Here is a 19,320-nt window from a genome sequence, read left to right on the forward strand (position 1 = left end):
CCTTTATGCAAAGGGATCATAATTTTTTGAAAAAATAGGGATTAGGTGTGAGGCCCACTCTACATCGAATTTCAACGATCCGAACCGTCTATTTTGTAAGTTTCGATTCATAGATCATCCTTGCAAAAATTCAATTCAATTCGAAACCATTTGCCTATTTAATTATCAAGATCAAATTTCATTGTTTCTTTTCTTTGAACACAATTAGATGTCTTAAATATTTTTGATTTGGCTAATGTTTTGCAAAGATGATCTATGAGGTGCAACTTAAGAAATAAATGATTTGGATTGTTAAAGTTCGATATGATGTGGACCCTACAACTAATTCCTATTTTTATAAAAAAACAAAGAATCTTTTTCCTTAAAGGCTTCTTTTATATATATATATATATATACACACACACATAAGGAATTGTTATTGGCTCTTCAAAAATCTTGTTTTGTGCTCCAAATTATTTATAATTAGAAATAAAAATACACTTATAAAAAATGTAAAATGAAAATTTTAAAATGCTAATAACAGTTCTTTATATATATATATTGACGTGGTGAAAAGCAGGGCAAATGCCTACCTCACCACCACCACACGGTAGGCCGAAGCTCTGAAAGCCCCATATTTCTCAGAGAAAGTCTCTAAATAAAGGTGAAAGCCAGCTGGCATCAGTGACGCGCGCAGAGTTGTAGCTGCAGATTACTACGATAAATGAATTATCCACTTGCTTTCATCACTGTGCTGGTGTTTATCTATAACTTTTTCATTTTTGGATCCAGTTATACATTTATGGAAAATCACAAAGTTGACCAAAATTGAAATGAAAAACATAAATAAGGAGGATTTTTTTTTTTATTTTTTTTGGGTTAACAACCGAGCATAAGTCCGAAAGGCAAGTGCAGAATCCGATTCTACCATAATCTTCTTAATTTCATTATTTCATGAAAGTAGCAGGGGAAACTATCTTCACCCGAAGCCAATTTCCAAGTAAATAATAACAAATTTGGAATCATTAGGGAGAGCAAAATCCTGCCCAAAATACTTTTGCTTCGCTAGTGTCACAAGAACCAGCGAGCAATGCAAAAAAAATGTCTCCATTGCAAATCATCAAAACTAATATTTTGGAAGAGATATTATTTTGGAACCAATTAGTAGTTCATAAACCAGTAAAAAATTGATCAAGAACAGGGAAACTTCTCCGAACCTTAGCAGCAAAGGAGCAGTCTCTAAGTCAAAATCACCATCATATCTGCCGTATAGCCAACCCCCGTCTAACTCGTTGAGCATTGGTCAGTAATTTACCTAGCAACACAAGTCAAAGAAAAGAGAGCACTTGAGGAGGAAGACGCAACTCCCAAATAAACTTTCATCGCTATTTGGTATTCATATTAGCGTTTAGGTCTAACACATAGACAGAGACTTCACAGTAAAGTTGCTATCATTAGTTGGTCTCCGTATACACTTGTCTGTCAAGCTACCAATACCATCCACATAAATATTGACAATTTTATCCAACGTTTTATGTCAATCATACAATAATATATGCAATTTAAGTCCACATAATACTATATTCATAACACAAAACGGCGTGGTGACTCTGGAACATGCAAGTTGCTCCTTAAACAAAAGGGAAAAAGAAAAGGAAAAAGACTTATTGCACAATTTGAATAGGGAATATGAATTTTAGAGAGAGCCCAGCTTGTTCATTCATTCAAACCAAGCAAAGTTTACAAAAGAAACACAAAAGTTTAATTAATCAATTAACAAGAACAATATAAATAAAATAAAAGTGAAAAAAAAAAAAAGAATAATGGTGAATCATCTCTGCTGATCTGCCTTGTGCAACTGTCCACTTTTTCTCTCCCTCTCTATATTTCCAGGGCTCAGTTTTGTTTTTCTCTGTAACGATATATGACTGCTGCTACGTAAATTTAGAGCAAGCTTATTTCTTGTGTCTTAATCCAATCCCCCTCCCCGTTTTTCAAACGGTTTTTTTATTCACCAATAAATCAATAAATTGGAAAAAAACTGATGACGACGACGACGACGAAGACTATCCGAGAAGCAGTAGAAGAAGAAGAAGATCAAGAGGACAACAAAAATCAGAAGATGATGAAATGGGGTGGTGATGAACAAAGGAGAATGAAAGAAATTAATTTAAGAAAACAAGAAAAGGCCAAAAAAAAAAAAAAAAAAAAAAAAAAAAAAAGAAGAGAAAATAGAAGAACTAATTTTTTGAGGGTTTCAACTTTTGCTCATGTGAGGTATAATCTTACTTGAGCTAGATTGAGATACGTACATATTGTACAGAGATTTGGCCATGCACATTTCTCACTGAACCATGGCGAGGAAAGAAGGTGCACCATTGCCTCCGCCGTTGGACGAAGGGCCTGTATTCTGCTTCTGAAACTCTATCTTGTAAGCCATCTTCCGCTCTTGCTCCGTTTCTTCATCGTCTTCCTCGTCCATGTCCTCGTCTTCCATGTCGTCCTCCTCTTGATCCATAAGATTATCGCTATTCGCTTCCTCCATCCTATTGCAGTCATCTACTCCAAAATGTTGTGGGTGCCCTTGTTGGAGGACTTGTTGGTGATCATGCACCTCCATCAACTCCTTCACAATGTCTTCTGGCTTCAAATGTAAAACCAATAATCAGTATGTATCTATGCTTACATTACTAATTTATTCCCCAAAAATTTGTACGCCAAATAATGCGGACATAAATTTTTGGATCATATTTGTTTTGAACAAGTAAGATACTGACAGACGCGTAACGAATTTTGTCAACAAATTTGATGACTCTAGTATCTCAAGACCCTAGCATTAGCAAATATTATTGACTAGAAATATATGGAAAAACTTTACCTTCTTGGCAGCCTCTTCTGTTCCCTCTCCAAAGAGGTTAGCTCTCAAATTTGTTTCCACATTCGTGCTATCATCTGCATTCTTGTTTTCTGATGCAGCCACTACTTGCTCCTGTTGAGGTTGTTGTTCTAGCATATTTCCCAACGAGCTGCTGCTGCCGCCCGTAGACCCACCGCCAAGCACCCTTTTCCGGTAAAGGGCATCTAGTTCGTGAAAATACGGACACGTTTTCGCATCCTCGGGCCGCTTCTTGTTGCTCTCCTTCACCTTCTTGAAGTACTTGTTGATGTTCTCCCATTTCTCCTTGCACCTCTTGGAACTCCTATTGTACCCCATCCGCCCCATGCCGGCGGAGATTTCCTCCCAAAGTGGGCCTTTCGGCCCCGCATCTTGGTACCTCGACTCAAGCCCGCTCCTCAACTTTATCAGCGCCAGTACTTCTGCCTTGGGCCATCTCGAAGATGATGCAGGCTCGGAGCTCCCTCCTCCTCCACCGCTAGCAATATTCTCCTGCGCTGTCGGAGGTACCTGCTGTTCCGGTACAGCCATCACCGGTTGAACATTTTGAGGCTGCTGAACATGACGAACTTGTTGCATTTGTTGCGGTGGCTGAGGTTGTTGCTGTTGAACATTTTGAGGCTGCTGAACATGACGAACTTGTTGCATTTGTTGTGGTGGCTGAGGTTGTTGCTGTTGCGGTGTTTGATATGTCTGTGTCGTCGGCTGTGGCGTTGTCTGTGGTAAAGGCGTGACAACCGACACCGACGGAGGCACAGGTGGTGGGGGAGCGGCTTGGACATTGACCGGCGGAGGCAACTGAATAGTCTGACCAGTAATTTTCTGCAGGAAAGAGATAATGGCGGCATCTCTTGAAGCAGAGATTGCCCGCTCTTGACTCATGAGCTCCTGCTCGCGAGTCAACCGGGCCATCTCCTGACGTTTCCACGCCTCCTCCCTGATAGTCCTGTCCTGCTCCCTCTTCTCTATCACTTCTAGAAACCTCTGCTGCATGCTCTCTTGCTTTTGCATCACTTGCTTCATCAGAACCTCGAAAAAGTTCATCATTTTTCGGGTACTACCGCCGCCACTAATTCCGGTACTAGTACTAGCACTCCCCCTTTTTCGCTTCCGACTCGAGCGCTCTCCTTCCACGTCATCATCGTCGTCCTCGTCGTCAGTTCCCGGGGAAGTCGACGAGCTGTTGGAGGAGAAGTTAAAGTCCATCGGAGTGGCTGCAGGCTGGGACGAGGGTATTATTGGAATTACAGTGGCGGGAGGTGGTTGTTGTTGCTGTGGCATTCTGAACGATGAGATGGGCATGGGGTTACTGACAGATCCGAACCCGACAGAAACCGGATTCGGAGACGCGACGTGCACTGCCGGAGAGGCTGACACGTTAGCTGTCGTAGCTGCGGCGGTGGCGGCGGTGCCATGCAGAGCCTCCAGCTCGCTGAAAAACTTGTAGCTTTTGCCGTCTTGGCGCCCCGCGCGGCCTTCTTTTGTCCGCTTGTAATATTTGTGAACGTTTTCGAATTTCTCCTTGCATTTCTTGGCATTTCTTTGGTACCCCAATTCCGCTAGTTTCCTGCACAATGTAACAAATCCATATTTTTGTTATAAATAATTAAACAATTTTTTAAATTTAAAAATTTGAATTAAACCCAATAAAATAGAATAAATCATCATCTTCCAAACTAGGACTCGAGGGAGGGTTAATGGAGGAAAAAAAAATGGAGGGGAGAGGGTGGTATCTATCTCCTATGCAATTAATTAATTATATAAGATTAGCTGTATATAGTCGAAATTTAGAAGCATTAGCATTTTATTAATTAAAAGGGAAAAAATGGAGAGAAAAAGAGGGAAATGTTGCTAATTTTTTATATTTTGGGGGGAAATAAAGGAAATCTTATTGGGATTTTAAAAAATTGGTGTGATAAAAATTGAATTTAAAGGGGGAGGGACAAAAATAAAGGAAGGAGGGAGGGATTGGGTACAAGTGATGCAGTGGATCTGAGCCGCTCTAAATACCAACAAGAAGAAAAAGAAAAGAAAGAGAGAAAGAAAGGAAAGATGCTCGACTCGTGAATCGTGATAGAAAGAGAAAGAAGCCCCATCTACCATGTGCGGCTGGCTGCCTGGCTCCCTCTGTATCTATGTATTTATATATATATATATATATGCAGAAAAATAATTAATTCATTAATTTCTTCCTCTCTTTCTTTTTTTTTTTCAAGGAAAAAAAAAAGAATTTTGTGAAAATACCCATCAATAATCAATATTGGGAATGCCAAAATGGTGAAGAAGATGACTTGGAAAATCGAAAAATGAATGAATTTCGAAACCTAAAATTCAATAAAGTGAAAAAGAATAAAAATTAGCATGAATTTTGATTTGATTTGATTGTTTTTGTTAATTACCTGGAGACATCTTCCCACAAGGGGCCTTTGAGGGTGGCGTCACGGAAGGCCACATCCATATCGGACCTGATTTTGAGAAGCGCCTGGGTCTCCTGACGCGGCCATCTGTTCCCGCTGGACCCACCACCGCCACCTCGATCCGCGAGAGCATCTTCAGCTGCAGCCGCCGCGCCGGACAAAGTCATGAGCTCGTCCAAATTCACCGCCGCGGAAGCTGGCGGCCTGCTGCTGATTGGGGACGCCTCTTCCACCACCAGCTGGCCTTGCTCCGCCGCCGCAGGTTCAGCAGCACTCATCTCTCCAGCTCCTCCGTAATGGGTTTGGGACCCTCCAGCTCCTCCAGCTGCTGGTTGCTGCATAATCTCGCGAATTGAGAAAATGGGTACTTCTCAATTCCTCAACGCACCTCGAAGATGTCGTCTTTCTTCCAATTCTTCACCGCCGATTCTGTACCCAGGGAAATTGATTGTGTACATTAAGCAGCGGGGGAGGCGGATCTTCCTCTTGGGTGAGAGAGAGAGAGAGAGAGAAGGGGGGGAGGAGGAGTTACGGAGGAGGGGCAAAAGGAAGGAGGGTGGGGGGATTAGATTAGACAACTAGAAAGATGAAAGGCAGAAAGTGAATTTTCCTATGAGTTAGTGCAGGACTTCACACACACTAGAGATTTGATTTTTATTCCCTTGTTTACTTAAAAACCCAACAACAGAAAAGAATATTAAAGAAAAAAGGAATAATAATTAAGGAAAAAAAGAGCAGAAAGAGGAGGAAGAGGAGGAGGAGGGTATAATCATCATCATCATCATCCCCATCCCAACTGCAATACTGCTGCTGCTTCTGCTGCCTGCAAGAGATGACAGACAGAGAAAAGAAAAGACAGAAAGACTGGATGGGTTGTGGGGGGCGATAGATAAGCGAAGAAAGAGAAACAGAAGACCGAGAGAGAGAAGTGAATGAATGGAGAGATGGCGATTATGAGGGTGCTGATGATGATTAAGAGAGAGATAGAGAGTGCGTGAGAGAGGAGAGAGAAAATTATAAGAGATGCTGTGTTGTCAGCGGCTCTCACTTTGCTGCTAATAATTGTCAAAACCATTTACCACTATATTTTACTCTCCATTTTCTTAAACTTTAAGAATGAATTATCACACTACTATTAAAGTCTAACTGTATTCTTCTGTATTTGTAAGTTTCAAGTAAGTTTAACTTTAATGGATGGATAGTTCGATACATATTATGGTTGATCGTTATTATTTTTACATGTAAGTTGAAATATCAAATTTGATTTTCATAAATAATAACGAGTTTGAAATATAATTATAGTTGATTGATTGTATGACTTAGTTTAAATCTCTCTCTAATATCGTTGTGTAAAGAATATATTTAAGACACACAACACAGACAACATTCGTGACGCTAAAAATTATAGCCCATCAATGTAAGATATGTATTATTGAGTTTAACAGTTGAATGTCAGCTAAAGAATTGAGAGAATTTAACAAATGAATATAAGCCATTTAAAGACAATTTACACCATAAATTTATTCTATATACTAAAATGATTTTGTTGATACATTCCCTAATTGAGGTGCACCTTAGCATATATAATTTCTCCAATGCTCTAGAAATTTAGACTCAAATGTTGTATTTGAGTCCAAATATAACTTATTTTCTATTGCACTGGAAAGTTAAAATTCATATATGAATTTTGATTTGTATTAAAACTTATAATTAGGTTTAGTTATAAGATTTGAGTCTAACACAGACTTCACGGTAATAAGAAAAGATAGTATTTCAACTAGTAAAGTTTTGACACCAACCATCTCCAATGCACAAAATTAAATGTTAAAATTCACATATGAGTTCTTATTTCACTATTTTTCTGTATGATGCACGTAATCAAACGTTAACACTCAGATTTAAGTGTAACATTTGGGTATGTGTATTGTGGAAGAAGAAGAAAAAAAGGCATCAATATTTTGAACCCAAATATAAAAATATAAGAATTATGTTGTATTATTTTATAATTATTAAGGTGCTACGCATAAGTCTTCTGGTTCGAATTTGTGGATACGCCCTAACGTTGGTGGTGAGAGAGAGTAACTAATTTCTCCCTAAACTTTTTCCATCAAACTAATAGCACATAATAATTATTTTGAAATGCAAATAACAATTTTCTATTATAAATTTATAATACATATTGAATAAAAGAGAAAAAAGGAAAGAAAATTCAAAGTGAATGGACCAAAGAGCAATGGAGCATAAGCTAGGCAACTCTCACATCCATCTTTAGGAATAAAAATCAAGGCCATCTTTTCTTTGCCATCACAATAATTTCCTACTGAATTGACCCAACAATCCCTCTCTGTGGGCAATGCCCTTGCAAAATTGGACTTTGCTTTTACTTTACTATGTAGCTTGGGAGCACCAGAAACTTTGCTCTCCTCCCCCTCAAGTTGTGCTCTCACTCTCTTTAATCCGTACAGTTTCACGTCCACACACCCACGAAACTCGTAAGAAACCAGTAGCTAAACCTCGCGCAGGGACAATTGACGGTAGCCTATGATGGATCCAGAATTTTAACTTTAGGTGGTCTTAGTACGTCAATTCAAGATTATTTAAGACGAAATAGAACCAAAACCGAATAGGTGGGCAGCCAAATTTTACTTTCCGTCTGAAACTTAGCTGTGTGTATGTGAAAGGGAGAGGGAGAGTTTGTGGTGGAAAGAGAATTGAAAACCAAAGGAGTGGGCTCCTTTCTTGAAATATTGTAGTATATGGGTTCCCCCTTTATTTCTTTTTACATTTTAATGAGTCTGTTGAATAAAACGCAACGTTTTACTAAAGCAAAAACAGTCATATTTTTGTGAGAAAAATTAGAGCAGCTTGTCTCATCTTCTTCCCAGCTTCTTTACTTAAGCAAATCTACAACAAACAAACCATGGTTGCAAGGCATCACCACCATCGTCGTAGCTTCTTTGCAGATCAGCCTCTGCACATCTATGGGACCGAAGAGGTCCTGGTCACGTCTACACCACCACCTCCAAGAGAATCGAGAGGTACTTCAAAGGATCTTCTACCGGTTTTCGGATGATCTCGAGACCACTTGGGTCCCTCTAAAGATAGCATTCTATAATTCAACCGTCTATCTAAGATAGATATAACCCTTATTTTTTTTTCGTATTTGTTTCTTCACATCCAAAATTGACACCCTAATTTTGAGCTGGAACAAACCAAAATTGTTGAAGCACACCAATTAGGACGGGAATCAGAATATGATCTGCACTCACTCATCAGTCATCACACTTAACCATGGTTTAAACTTTAAACTCAACCTAATTATACGTACTCTGAGATCAATCTGTGGTTTTTTTAACATTTATTTGTAGCTAGCAATTTAAATGATACTCCACGCTCCTCCTCTTCTTGCTCAAAACCAATATTATATAGATAATTAATTATCTAATTATTAATTAATTAAAGGGACTATTTGGTGATTAATGATATAAAGAGGAAAAAATTGGATATTTTAATCCCACATCGAAACTTTGAATTAACCTGGAGGGAGGACGACCTGTGATGCTGTCAGATGATGACTTTAGTTTCCAATTCCTTTAGTTTAAACAAAGTTGTTGTCGGTCCCATCTCCCATCTGACATGCTTGTAAGTCCCATGTGATTGGAGCCCTATGGAGGCTGATGGAATTTATCATATAAACCTGCATATTTATTTTATATGTATATAGATATTAAAGCTAGAAAGAGATAGAGAGAGAGAGATCTATTTTACACCAACAATGCCAGCGGCCATTGATGATTTGCTTAAAACTAACACTAATTGACAGCAAACAACTCCTGTTGTAAGCTTATTCTTTCCTTCTTTATACTTTTCCCATTCACACAAACAATGCCCTCACCTCAAGAAAAATTATAGTGGGATGATACTGAAACAGCGTCGCGTGATATAATCAGTATGCTTTCTTTTTCTTTCTATGCAAGTGATGGTGGAAGGACGGAAATCAAACTTAGGATTCTAAGTGCTTCTGTAAAAGCTATTAATCACTTGAGTTGTAAGTTATTGTTAATCAGTTGGGCTACGTTTGATAGAGATGATTGATTTGGATAGAACTATTCACTATATTGAGGTATTTTAAAGGAAGAAACGAATGGCAAATTCCTTACTTGTCCAAGTTAAAGGTTACTCATGAAGAATAGTTGGCGCTTTTAATCCTACCTTTGTTGTGGGGATTAGTATGGATATCTTTTCTTCATTTGTAACCTTCAACTTAGACAAAATGACGAATTTATCATCCATTTTTTCCTTTAAAACGCCATTAATATAGTGAATAGTCTTACCCAAATCAATCATCTATCAAACATGTCTGTATGTATTATGATATGAGTGAATGAACATCTATATAGTTTAGGAAATAAATATTAATAAGTATATATAAATTATAACATGTAAATTTGTTATACCACAGTATGATGCAATAATTTCTTATTGGACTAGTAACCATTGCGTTTGAATATCCAACTTTTGATCGCATTAACACATTGTGGGGGGCACGTTACGCGCTCTCAAACTGTCATGATGCTCCTCAAGCCGAATGTATATCATTGTGGCAATCATGCTTTTTCTAAGTCACCATAATATAATTATATACAGGTACATATATATGCATGCATGCATTATGTATTTACTATAATTATATGTTAATTACAACAAATCGCAGATACTATTAGGTTTAAGGCGCCAGCCAGGAAATAATTAAGACTGCCTAACTTACAGATATGCATAGTACTTAATTAAGGAAGAGAATATATACACACACACACACATACATACATATAGCCTCTTTATCCAAAGAAATCCCAATTTTTTTTAATACAAATGGAGACTAGTTATGGAGCATATTCCATATAAACTTCAACGATCCGAACTGTTTATTTTTCAAGTTTCACTCCATAGATTATTCTTACAAAATATCAGCCAAAAAAATTTTGGAAATGTTTGAGTCATCTAATTGAGTTTACAGAAATTGACATACAGTACATTCTAAAACATATTGGAATTTCATCATGACAATTAAATAGATAAATGGTTTTGAATTGAATTGATTTTCTATAAAATTAATATAAGAATGAAATTAAAAAAAATAGACGATTTGCATCATTGAAGTTCAATGTAATGTGAGCTCATAACTAATCCATATTTTTACAAAAAATAAAATAAAATGAAGATCCGATTCTCTCTCTCTCTATATGTATAATGTCAATGTGAATACATTAATTTGTTAACCCTAAGGGATCTTATTCTGTGATACTATTTGTCCAACAAGTTTTTGCTTCGTTGTATGCGAATCTTTTTGGTAAATAATTTGCACAAGTTTAGAAGGGAACCTTTTTCCCCTTTTTTTCTGTGTTTTTTCCCTAATGAATAGGTAAGGAATTAACTCGGTTGCTATCACATGGTAACCATCATGTTGCTAACATGAAAATGTTGTTAGATGGCCGGATTCGAAAATGGAGGATGCCCATGCAAGAAAAGGGAAGTCGCACTTATTAAAATGTAGTAGTAGCATTCTTTGTTCCACACCATACAATCACCAATTAAATTGTGCAATAGAAAAAGACAATGTGGGTGCATGAGAGAAACCCATGTGGATAAAAGAGGGAGTTAGGGTTTTAGAGCCGACAACGAGTGAGAGGTCGTAACTTCTTATCTATTCTCATATGTTATGTTTTCAAACTGTCAACAGAAAAAAGAAAATGTGGCACATGAAAGAAATTATGTGGATAAAAGACTATGTTAGGGTTTTGAAGCCAACACTAACAATGAAAAAAGTCGTAAGTTACCATTTAATCTAACATGTTATGTGATCATACTATCAATTATAGAGGTCATACTTCAACATCATACTAGTATGTTAATTATGAGATGGAACTGTTAACAGAAAAAGACAATGTGGGAGAATGAAAAAGATAAACCATGTAGGGTTTTGGAGTTGACAATGAGAGAAATTGTCAGTTACTGATTTACTATTCAGTCTAATATGTTACGCTATTAAACTGTCAATTGGCATCACCGATCATCCAAATAAAATATACAAAAAATGTGAAATTTATAAATGGGAAAAGTAGAAAATGAGGTGGCCAAGTGAGTGAAGGCATGATGATGAGAAAGGAAAGGAGTTTGGGTTGGGGAGAAAGAGGAGAGAGAGAGAGAGAGAGGCATTTAGCAATTAGGTTATGAGAGGGAGGGGAGGGGGAGACCAGAACAGATTGGCACAGCTGTAGAAAGGGGCCCATTACGTGAGGGCAAGGGGAGGAACGTGCGTGGCGTTTCTCCCGGATTTCTGAAACCCCTAACTGCCGATCACTGCACATGCCACTTGCTTCTCCTCCTCCTTCCCTTTCTTTCTTTCTTTCTTTTTTCTCCCCCACTTTTTATTTTTAACCACTTATAGTTTTCCTTTGTTTTTTTTTTTTAATAAACCCCCATTCTCTCTCTCCTACTCTCTCTCTCTCTCTCTCTCTCTAGGTTTTTTTATTTCCATATTGATCGATTTTACATCTCACCTGTGAGCTGGACCCTAACATGCTCTCCTCCTCCTCGCATCCCATCTTCTTCTTGTTTTTACACTGACCTACCCTCAGACAAACAGTAGTGTCTTGTGTTTTGCTTTATTCTTCGATCATAAAGAAAACTGTATGATATTGACCAAAGCAACTATGCGTGGCAAGTGTTTGTCTATGTTTACGTATTTCGAATGAAGAATGGACGAGAATGAAATCAACTCTACGATTCTTTTAGGTATTGAATTACGAATTTGAAGATGGAAGCCCTACTTCTTTTGATCAGTAAACTTGAGGGAGTAAATTGAAATAATTCAAATGCCCATGTTCTAGTAAAGGAAACTCCTTAGTAAATGCTGGAAATCAAGAAAAAAAATGCATTTGGAAAACGAAAATAGATATGGAAATCACTATAGATCTGTTTGGTACTGTACTTGAATCTAACTTTTTCAACTCAAAAGTCATTTTGAAATTTTAGGCCTTAAAAACTTGTTTAGCATGACTATTTTCAAAAAGTGAACTTAAGACTAACTTAAAAAAAAAAAAAAAAAACTAGTTCATTCTCTAAAAACACCAAAAGTGAATTTTTAAACTCTAAGGTCACTCATTTTTTTCCTTCTCTCTCCCCGCCCACCCCCCCCCCCCAAATTCCAGCCTCTTCATTCTCTCTCCTCCTCTCTATCTCATTTGATCATCTCTCTCTTTCTCTCTCCTTTGATCATTTCTTTCTTTTTTTCCTACTCTTTCCTCGTTCTCCCTCTTCTGCGACTCCCTCTCTTTATATCTTTTTGTCTAGTTTAAGTTTTGAGATTTACAAAAATATTAAATTTCATACCAAACAAGTTTTTGAGTTTTAAAGAAAATTATTTTCAAGAAATGTTTAGAGAAATAATGAATTTTTTTTCAATAGGATACCAAACAAACTCTAATATCCCTAGGGTCACTCAGTACTACGGTTTGGTAATATTCATTTTGCACTTGGAAATGAAGGGTCTTAGATTCGAATCTCGTGGATGGCGAATTCGATATCAAATTAAACTACCCATTGTATGGTAGGCGAACTTTCCCTCTTTGTGTAAAAATATCAAAGTACTAAAAAAAAAAAAAAACTCTAATATCCCTCGGGAATTATTTCTTGCTCAACATAAGGACCAATTGAACTCATATTTCTTGTTTAAGCGCGTGTCACACCCGTTTACGAGTGTGTTTACGCACAAAACAGCTTAACCGAAGATTTTTCCCTTTTAAGACGATCATCCTTTTTTTTGTTTCCGGCTCACAAAGGAGACTAAACGTAGGGTTGGCGGCCCTAAGCGGGAGGGGCAAACGTCGAAAGTGATACGTGGGAGGTACCCAAAACAGTAAAACGCCCGATTACGTGCCATAGCTAAGGGCCAATACACATCGTTAGGTTGGTGCGACACTTACCTTCCAAATTTTACTTAAGGGCCTAAGTTTATTAGTTTTTGGTTTCCTCCGCTGCAGCTGTGAAGGTCTGGGCTCTCTGCGCGCCTCAGTGAAAGATTCAGCAACAATTTGGGCCCAGTTTTGGGCCTACTATCCAAAATTACCTCAGCCTGAGCCCATCACCCTAACACACCCCAATTTGGGCCCAACGATCCCAACCCACCTCAAATTCATTACATCATTTCAGAACACTGATTCAATAAACTTGTACTAGTTTTGAACGACTAACTACAGCTAAAATCTCACCTAATCAGCTGCTTGATCGTTGAATCTTAATTTATGATTAGATTACCTTCTGAACAAAATCGAAGGCAAAGAATGTACTCCCCAAGCCAAAGATTTGCATGCTCGTCTTCAACTGTTCTTTTACAATGAAGCACTCTCAATCTGCAAGCACATACTTTCAATTTTCTAGAGGTTAGCCGAACTGATAACAGCAAGTGATGCTCATTTCTGAAATCCAGATCGATTCAGAGTCTACCCCGCTAACACCATCCAAGAAACCAGTTATTTAGTATCAGTAATCGAGCTGAAAGGTCCTTTACCACACTGTCCCACTGTTAAACTGACAACTTCCTCACTTGTTTGGTTCAGTTTGCAACATAACCGCCGCGGTACCTGTGGTTAAGAGATATTCATTATATCATAAAAACTGGAACAGGCAAGTCAGAAATCAGTTTCATTACATATGGCAAAAGTAGCTGAGTGAAGAAACTCACCAAATGCCATTTCTCGGTGGGCGGATAGCCCAAAACTTTAACTTTTCGCAGACTGCGCAAAAGTCGAAATCGGGAAAAGCAGAAAACCTTTCTCTTGAAATCATCTTTTGCTTTGCTCCGCATATATGATCCCAATGTAGCATCCCCCTGTTTCCTAATATCTTTCAAGAAGAATAAAATAGGCTTCTTACAAACAGACCTATAAGGGTCTTTGGTATCAAAATCAAATTCATTCCTGTGACTTATCCCATTCCAAGCAGAATAAGTCTGCTCTGAGCGCTCGAGGTCACGAGGGAGCACAATGTTTGGGAAGACTTCAACCACATAACCAAGCGAGACAGAAAATGTGAGACGGTGTCGATGATCATAGCAAATGGACCGCTGCAAAAAGCTGGTAGGTTGGAGTCTCATTGCCTGTGTGAAAAGCTTCAAACTTTGCAGAGAGGTGAAGCCGGGATAAAAAGGGTCAACAGCTTCAACATGGTGAATGGACACAAACGGTGCTATAGGATGCGAAGATAAAAGACCGTGCGCATTACCCCTAATGTCACACTGCCATACACAAATCCATTTCACTAGTTAAGCAATGCTCTAATAAAAAGAAAGATATATACGAAACACTCTTGTGAAACAATACAAGAACAAACACGTTTCACCAATCAAGCAATGGTCACGGAAACAAAATGATCCATCCATTCATACATATAGGTGTTTGTTTGTAGAACTAGTAGCTAATATCACACTGCCACAACAAACCCATCTCACCAATTAGCAATATTCTGTTTTTGATAATGCGATAATCTAAACTACTATAATCTACAGCAAGGGATAATCTAGACTACTCTAATCTACAGCGAGGGGGATTCGAACTAAGGTGCAACATGGCGGGCACACTGCCCCCAGACCAACTGGCCTAACACACATGTGCAATTAAGCAATGCTCTTTAAAATAGAAAGATATATGGATTTATATCTGAGATTACCTGATGGAAGCCAGGTTCTCTGGTTAATGGAATCCCAAGCTCAGTAATGCAGGCATGGAGACGATCGTCGCTTCCATAGAGCTTCGGGTACCTCTCGAGACACTTGTCTTGCATTCCGGATAGGGCTTCCGCCAAAGGGTGGCTAATTGCAATGCCGCCGCCGCCAAACGCCATAGAGTGGCTGAAATAAGTGTTGGCAGAGTGACTCTCCGACGGGCTTCCCACATAAACCATCTCCGACGAGTCGTACTTGCCCAGCACGGTGACGAGGTTATCGACGTTGATGATGGTGTCGTCGTCGGCTAGGACGAACCACCGGACATTGGGGAGGCCAAGGCGGAAGCACTCGGAGATTATCCGGGAGATTCGAAGCCCCGACGGGTGACCCGTCGGGTTCGTGTACCGAAACCGCGAGATGTCTTCGGAGACCATGATCGGCGGCAACAACCGATCGACGTCGTTTTCCGGTAGCTTCTCTTCCAGCCATACGTGGCCGCGCATGTCGTTCGGGCGCCACCAGAGCCGGACGTACTCCTTCCGCTGCTTCCAGAGTTGGGCCGACCCGGCAATTCCGAAAACGATGTCGTTTAGAGTGAGCTCCTCAGAGTGTCCAACCCGTCGCGAAATGGTGCGGTTTCGGGAGCGAGTGAAGGACTGTGAGGCGGGGAGGGAGTGCGGGGTGGCCGAAAAGACGAGGGAAAGCCAAGCGGTGGTGGAGATCAAGAGGGCCGCGACGGCGATGACGGCGGTGCCCACGTGGCTCTGACGGTAACGCGGAGCTTTGGGCGATCTGGGATTGGCGTTGTTGGGGTTTATTGTTGACGATGTCGTCATCGCCCCCAATGTTCATTTCCGTGCGCCGACCGCCACCGAATCAAAACCCCTAAACAATAATCCGGGATTTCGAATTCGGATTGGGATTTCGGATTTGGGACATTTGGGGATTTCGGAGTGCGAAGAGTGAGAGTGTGGAGTTTTGGGTGGAGTGCAAAGGCGGAATATCGTGGCGGTACGTGTGTGCCGTGGGTTGGGAATCAAGACACGTGTGCGGCGTGCGGCGACGGGGAAAAAGCCCTGCTAAAACCTACGCCACGTAGCGGGATTGTCAGGGGTAGTTCCGACCGGTAAAGTTTTCCCGCAGCCATTGGGGGTCGTCTCTTTTTCGTTTAAGGATAGTCGGGCGGCCGCGCGGAATAATAAACGTCAATGTCAACCGTTATTTGAATTTTGAATTGAGCACGATTTCGGATTTTTCTCCCTCCATTTTTTCATTTTAAATGAAACAATTGCTTCACATTCTTTTTTCCTCTTTTATACACGGTGAATTTTTGCTCAACATTATAAATTACGGATGTTTACCGTACATCTTACATATTGCACGTGTCATTTTAGCTAATCTTGATTAATGTTCATATTAAATAATCTTTACTAATTAATAAAATTTTCTTTGTTAATTAAAAAATGATGAAAAGACAAATTTGATTTCTATCACACACAAAAAATGATGGGCAATAATGTAATTTCACAGTTTTAAATTTTACTATTTTTTATTGAAGTCTCACCTACATGTGATGTTAAAATACCTCTAATATTTAAAAATAAAAATAAACCAAAAACAAAGACCTCTCACTCTCCATACGTTCTCTCCCTCTCTCTTTCTCATTTTCTAAAAAAATATATTCATACACACAAAGTATGTAGGCAAATGCTAGTAAAGATTAAAAAAACTAAAATACTCCTTATCTTTTCTCCACACTTCTCACCTTTCTATCTGTATCTCTCTCTTCCCCCACCCTACCTAATTTGTAAAACTTAACACATCTAATAAATCCTTGCATTCAACTCATATTCTTCTCCATTTGACCATATGTAGCAGAAAATATGGCCATAAAATCAAGAAGGCACATACTAGACGAAGAGTTAAACTTTTCTTTTATGTCTAACCATGGCCATCGCAAGCCCAAGTAATCGTAGTAGTGATGATGATTTTTCCAGTCATCATCTTCACAAAATAGCGGCAGTATTGGGACGGTTAATCGTCAAAAACTTCAAACTCCTTTCTTTTCAGTGCGGCCACGACCTCAGCGCCGTTAGCTATCTTGGCTCTCTACTAGTCACGTTCCCATCGTCTCTACCGAAGATTTCTAGCTGACGCCAGCAAGTTCAGGCCATTGGGATGGGTGGTTATGGAACTGAGGTTTTGTGACTATCAGACTTTCTTTTCAGATACTTTTTTGAAAGTAAAATATAATTTTTAAATGAAAATTAACTAAAATTAAGTAAATTGGCACATGACATATTTTTAGATGTATGGTGAGCATGCATTATAGTTTAGAGCAGCTCTAGCGAGAGCTCTAGCACGATGGACCGGCGACATTTCATACCCAATAGCCCCAGCTCTTTACTCCAGCCCATGCGGGCAATTGGGCTGAGGGGGGTCCGAATGAAAGGCCTGGCTCAAATCTGTGGCCCGAGAGCCTGAGGGCCGGCTGATGTCAGTCACTATATAAAATTAATAACTAATTAATTAAAAAACCAAAAAATTAATAAAAAAATCCAAAAAAATAAATAAAATAAAAAGATTTAATTTTTCTATAAATATGTTATCATTATCTTCCAACTTACACCACAATTTTATATTTTCTCAAATACTTTGGGTTGCAATTTCTTATTTAATGACACGTGATCTAACGAGACAGATTAAAAATCCTATTCGAAATTACAAATAAAATTAATTTTTATTATTTTATAAAATAAAAAAATACTAATATTTTATTACTTATTGCCATGACTATTTAGTTTAGGGGTGGAGATGCAAAAGACAATTACTGTTTATTAAAGGCAGTTACTGCTCACTAAAGGCTATTCAATAGGAAGTTGCCCTAGGGGGGCCTTGATACGTTGGACTTGCTCTTAAGGTGGTGAGCAAAAATGCACCCTAATGTTTCAGTATCAAGTCACTGCACAAGCACGTGATGTGTGACAAAGCCAAGCAAGTGTTTTTAGATCCCACTCTATTTTGTAATATGTGTGGATGCAAATTTTAGCCAACTTCTTATTTGATGAAAATGCACCTGCAAAATAATAACACCTAAGATTATGATCAAAAGCCTCATGCGTTCATGATGAATGGTGGGCTTGGCCAAAGAATCTCCGATGATAAAGTTAGAATTATGAAAAGAATGTGTTTTGGAGTTTGTGGGTAGCAAATGACTTAACTATTCAATGGGATAATATGGCTATTTATAAGGGAGTGGCTACCCTTATTTGGAGAATAGTGGCCGGCCATATATAGTGCAATTGGGTGAATAATTGCAAGAGATTATGTGAAATAATATCTTACAATTAACATGGCAATTAATCCTAAATTACATAGAAAATTTGGGAGTTATCTTTTGAATAAGGATTTGATGAAGAGTGATGAGAAGGATTTGAATAAATACCATTTTGATCACCTTTGACTCTTCTTTGATTGAGCCGCTATTGTCCTTTGCATGCGCGTGGGAACCCGATTTGCCTCAAGGGTAATTTTGTCATTTTAACCCAAAAGTCCATGTGTCACCTCAATAATTTTCTTGATTATTTTTTGGCTTCACAAATGTCCCCACATTGTTGGGCTGCTCCCAGGAAAGGGCAGCAGATGTAGAGATCTTCCTTTGCTTTAGAAAACATAAGATTGCTTCCTATTTTAATGTAGATTCCCACTTTAATTGGAAATTAGATCCTTCTAGGAAAAGAAAATAAATCACTTCCAAAGTCTATTTAAGTCTACCTTAAGTAAATGATTAAATCAACTTTAGAGAGCAATTTATTCTACCATACAGGAAAGAGAAAGCTAGAGGATATTTGTTCCCCCTCCCCTAGCAATCTTTTTCACTTGCCCGTGCAAAGGACTGTCTTTCATTGTTTTCTTCATCTTCACAACTCACCAAAGACAAAAAAAAAAAAAAAAAAAAAACAAAAAAAAAAAAATTACCTTGTCTTCTTAATTTTTTGGAGCCTCAGGGCTTGAAATTTGGCTAGACAGGGGTCGAGGATGTGTGAAAAGGTGACTGCAAAGGCCATGGTGTTGCTGTCGTCGGTGGCTTAGTGCGGCGGGGGCTCGGCATGGGCCGAGGGTTGGTTGCAACGCCGTGGGCCGCCGAGGTGAGCTAGGTTCAGATGGCATGTGCTAAGGCCCACTTGGCATGGGCTAAGGCTGGTGGGTGTTAGGGCACAAGGTTTGGGTTGTTGGGCTTGGGCCTGTGCAAATATAGAGGAATGAGGTGCAAAGGCCACTAACCCATCTCTTATTGGTTTTGG

General features: G+C 38.9%; 2 protein-coding genes across 4 annotated transcripts; both read right to left on the minus strand.

Moving 5' to 3' along the window:
- Positions 1–901: 901 nt before the first annotated feature.
- On the minus strand, positions 902–5,783 carry LOC103962683 (trihelix transcription factor GTL1-like). Of its 3 annotated transcripts, XM_048566586.1 has the most exons (4): positions 5,275–5,783; positions 2,858–4,442; positions 2,292–2,623; positions 902–1,294 (listed from the first exon to the last, which is right to left on the minus strand). In XM_048566586.1, exons 1-3 carry the CDS (start codon positions 5,631–5,633, stop codon positions 2,324–2,326), a joined length of 2,244 nt encoding a protein of 747 aa, XP_048422543.1. In that variant the 5' UTR covers positions 5,634–5,783; the 3' UTR covers positions 902–1,294; positions 2,292–2,323. The 3 variants fall into 3 exon arrangements, with proteins under 3 accessions (XP_048422543.1, XP_048422542.1, XP_048422544.1); XM_048566585.1 differs by lacking the exon at positions 902–1,294 and having other exon boundaries at positions 1,663–2,623; XM_048566587.1 differs by lacking the exon at positions 902–1,294 and having other exon boundaries at positions 2,432–2,619.
- Positions 5,784–13,373: 7,590 nt separating this feature from the next.
- Positions 13,374–16,002, minus strand: LOC103962659. Its single transcript, XM_048566580.1, has 3 exons — positions 15,019–16,002; positions 14,036–14,587; positions 13,374–13,934 (listed from the first exon to the last, which is right to left on the minus strand). Exons 1-3 carry the CDS (start codon positions 15,850–15,852, stop codon positions 13,824–13,826), a joined length of 1,497 nt encoding a protein of 498 aa, XP_048422537.1. The 5' UTR covers positions 15,853–16,002; the 3' UTR covers positions 13,374–13,823.
- Positions 16,003–19,320: the final 3,318 nt, after the last annotated feature.

The sequence above is a fragment of a genome, unplaced genomic scaffold (assembly GCF_019419815.1).
Source record: "Pyrus x bretschneideri cultivar Hongxiangsu unplaced genomic scaffold, Pyrus_bretschneideri_v1 Contig42, whole genome shotgun sequence".
Lineage (NCBI taxonomy): Eukaryota > Viridiplantae > Streptophyta > Magnoliopsida > Rosales > Rosaceae > Pyrus > Pyrus x bretschneideri.

What these genes read in the sequence shown, in the direction of transcription:
- LOC103962683 (XM_048566586.1), bottom strand. Translation starts at nt 5,633, where the DNA reads ATGCAGCAACCAGCAGCTGGAGGAGCTGGAGGGTCCCAAACCCATTAC. An exon ending in TTGTGGGAAGATGTCTCCAG is followed by an intron (nt 4,443 to 5,274) that starts GTAATTAACAAA and finishes TACATTGTGCAG; the next exon opens with GAAACTAGCGGAATTGGGGT. An exon ending in CAGAAGAGGCTGCCAAGAAG is followed by an intron (nt 2,624 to 2,857) that starts GTAAAGTTTTTC and finishes TTACATTTGAAG; the next exon opens with CCAGAAGACATTGTGAAGGA.
- LOC103962659 (XM_048566580.1), bottom strand. Translation starts at nt 15,852, where the DNA reads ATGACGACATCGTCAACAATAAACCCCAACAACGCCAATCCCAGATCG. An exon ending in GAGAACCTGGCTTCCATCAG is followed by an intron (nt 14,588 to 15,018) that starts GTAATCTCAGAT and finishes TGTGTATGGCAG; the next exon opens with TGTGACATTAGGGGTAATGC. An exon ending in CCACCGAGAAATGGCATTTG is followed by an intron (nt 13,935 to 14,035) that starts GTGAGTTTCTTC and finishes TCTTAACCACAG; the next exon opens with GTACCGCGGCGGTTATGTTG.